General features: G+C 52.7%; 1 protein-coding gene across 1 annotated transcript in view; it reads right to left on the bottom strand.

The window, feature by feature from the left end:
- The window catches only part of LOC101315261, a 2339-nt gene extending 890 nt beyond the window's left edge, over positions 1–1449 (bottom strand). Inside the window, exons 1-2 of the mRNA XM_004304932.1 lie at positions 1095–1449; positions 10–920 (exon numbers count right to left, since the gene is read on the bottom strand). Of these exons, the coding sequence (XP_004304980.1) occupies positions 10–920; positions 1095–1449 (1266 nt within the window). The remainder of the gene's footprint in view (positions 1–9; positions 921–1094) is intronic.
- Positions 1450–3216: the final 1767 nt, after the last annotated feature.

Here is a 3216-nt window from a genome sequence, read left to right as displayed (position 1 = left end):
TTCCCATACACGCAGCGGAATCGTTCCGCTTCCCCACGCCGCCGGAGGTTCGCCATTGCGTAAAACAAAGTTTAAGGCGAGGAAACGTATTTGCCTGGAGTGAGCGGCGTCGTTGGGGTTCTGGAGGTAGGCGATAAATGGTAGCCGCCAATCCTCGTCGATAGGGTCCAAGGCCGCAACTTCGGGGGTGTCGGCCTGAAATTGCCCCCTAGTGATGAAAGAGGGAAGCGTACGGCGTTCGACTTTAAGCAAACGTTCGCGCACTCCGTCGCGCAGGCTGAGACCGGACGCTACTTGGGCGAGCTCGTTGGCGGCGAAGTTGAACTCGCGTGGTATGTGCTCGATGTAGACATCGTCAAATCGATCCAACACCTCAAATGCCTTGCATAGGTATGGCTCAATTGACGAGCTTAAGCACTTAAACTTTTCCACCAGCTGATTGACGACCAACAAAGAATCGCCAAAGATCTGAACCTCGCGAACTCCTAAATCCAACAAAATCTCTAGGCCGATGATCAGCGCCTCGTACTCAGCCTGGTTGTTGGTACATTTGAAATCGAGCTGGAACGAGTATGAGAAGCGGTCTCCGGCGGGATTGGCTATGGCTATCCCAGCTCCGGCTGCGGTGTCAGTCCGCGAACCATCAAAGTACAGGGTCCATGGAGCGAGTGTCACGGTAGCGAATTCCAACTCGCGAAACACCGTGAGCTCTGAGGGTGGGTGATGAGCGAGAAAGTCTGCTATTGCCTGTCCTTTTACTGCCTTTTGCGGAACATATTGCAACGAGAATTTGGACATGGCTAGGATCCACTTGCCGATGCGTCCCCGCAAGATAGGGCGAGAGAGCATGTATTTGACCAGGTCGGATTGAGCGATCACAACCGTGGTAAAGGCAAGTATGTAATTGCGCAGCTTGCACCCTGCAAAATATAGGGCAAGATAAAACTTCTCCATAGGTGAGTATCGTGTCTCACACTCTGTTAACACCCTGCTAAGGTAGTAGACAACGTGTTCTACCCCGGTCACATCATCTTAGGCCAGGAGTCCGCCGAAGGACAAGTCGGCAGCGGCGATATAAAGTTTAAGCGGGGTACCGTCGCGAGGTGGGATCAGGACTGGTGGGTTCGTAAGGTAGTCCTTGATGCGATCGAAGGCCTGTTGATGTCGTGGTTCCCAGACGAACTCGGTTGCCCCCTGGAGCTTGAGGAGGGGTGAAAAAGGCTGGACCTTCCCTGCCACGTTGGATATGAAACGGCGGAGAAAGTTGATTCGCCCAAGCAGTTGTTGAAGCTCCTTCTTTGTGTTGGGGTTTGAAGCGGTGATTACCGCCTGTGCCTTGTCCTTTGGGATTTCGATGCCTCTTTGATGCACTAGGAAACCAAGGAAATCGCCGGCCTCCGCGAAGAAAACACACTTGGCGGGGTTCATCTTCAGGTTATGTCGGCGCATCCGTGTAAACACTTGCCGCAGGTCTTCAACGTGGGTTGCCCGTGTTTTGGTTTTGACTACCACATCGTCGATGTATACTTCGATCAACTTCCCAAGATGTCATGAAAGATGAGGTTCATGGCGCGCTGGTACGTTCGCCCTGCGTTTTTAAGTCCGAAAGGCATGACAACGTACTCGAACGCGCCGGCAAAACCAGGGCAGCGGAAAGCGGTCTTATGTCGATCTTCCTCAGCGACGGGAATTTGATGATATCCGGCCGTTCCATCCATAAAGGATAACACCTCGTGCCCCGCGGCGGCATCAATGAGTAGGTTAGCCACAGGCATGGGGTAGATATCCTTCAGTGTTGCGTTGTTCAGGTCGCGGTAATCAACACAGACGCGCATCTTGCCATTTTTCTTACGGACGGGGACAACATTGGATAGCCACTCGTTATATTTTGCCACGCGAATGATGCCCGATCGATGCATGCTTTCGATCTCTTCCTTGACTACGATCTGAGTCTCAGTTCGCATGAACCGGCCGTCCTGCCGTACTGGACGTCGGTCGGGATAAGTTGGTAACCGGTGGCAGACCAAGTCCGGGGACAAGCCGGGCATATCTTCGTACTTGTCGGCGAAGCAATCTATGTACTCGCATAACAGGGCAAGAAGGGCTTCCTTTTCGTCTTCCGCCAACTTAGCACTGATAGAAATAAGTAAGGGCTTTTCTGCAGTCCCTACGTCAACTTGTGAAATGGGGTCGCGGACTTGAGGTGGTGTGTCGTCCAAGGCGGCGGGAGCTAAGTCAATAACTTTCTCCTTGGTATCGGAATAATCCACCACTTCATCTACATATTCCATAGTTGCGACCTTGTCGTAGGCTTCGCGTTCTGCCCAGTACGAAAGGAGTCTTTCGCACAAGGACTCGCCAGCCTCACGTGCCTCCTTTGAGAAGGCACTATTCATCAGAACGGGGTGTGGGACTCGCGATGGTGTGAGGACGTTGCAAATCGTCCTTCGCCTGGGTAAGTCCCCATCGCGTTAGATTGGAGGCCGTTATTCCATATGAGCGGCCCTTGTTATCGACGCCTTGAACATCCAACGGACCCAAGTCTGTAGTATAATATCGGGCATCGTTGAAGTTGGCAGAGATAGAGAAAGGCCGCGGGTCGGCTTTGATGATGACTACTTCACGATTCTCGGCGTCCCAAATCATGAGTTCTTGGTGCATGGAGGAAGGTACGCAAAAACTTCTGTGGATCCAATCTCGGCCAAGAATCATGCTGTAAGAGGAAGCGCATTCGGCGACGAAAAAGGTGTAAACCCGTGACGCCGGCCCGACCTTGACCCGGAGGAATAGCAAGCCTAGGGTTCTGGACACTTGCCCGGTGAAGTTCTTGACTGTTAAGGACGTGGTTTGGATCATCGAGCGCGGGATGTCTAGGAGTCCCATGGTACGGGTTGTGATAACATTGACCGCGGCGCCGGTGTCGACCATGACCTCGTTGATCATTTTTCCTTCGACTTCAGCCGTGATATACAGTGGCCGCATGTGAGTGGCCATGTCCAAAGTTGGTGTGGAGAAGGTTAGAGTTTGCTTATGTTTGATGCTGCTCGTAATTTCCACCTGTGGGGCGTCGTCGGCCTGTGCCGGAACTGGGCCCATTTCGCTGCTGCATGGCAGGGGTATGCTACTGACATCCTCACTGCTAACGGGAATATCCGCCGCACTGCAGGTTGTGTTTGGTGGGAGAGCATATCTTTCCAAAATGAAGAACACCATTCC

The sequence above is a fragment of the Fragaria vesca genome, linkage group LG6 (assembly GCF_000184155.1).
Source record: "Fragaria vesca subsp. vesca linkage group LG6, FraVesHawaii_1.0, whole genome shotgun sequence".
Taxonomy (NCBI): Eukaryota; Viridiplantae; Streptophyta; class Magnoliopsida; order Rosales; family Rosaceae; genus Fragaria; species Fragaria vesca.
The sequence above is the reverse complement of the archived record's forward strand: the minus strand, read 5'-3'. Positions and strand labels throughout refer to the sequence as shown.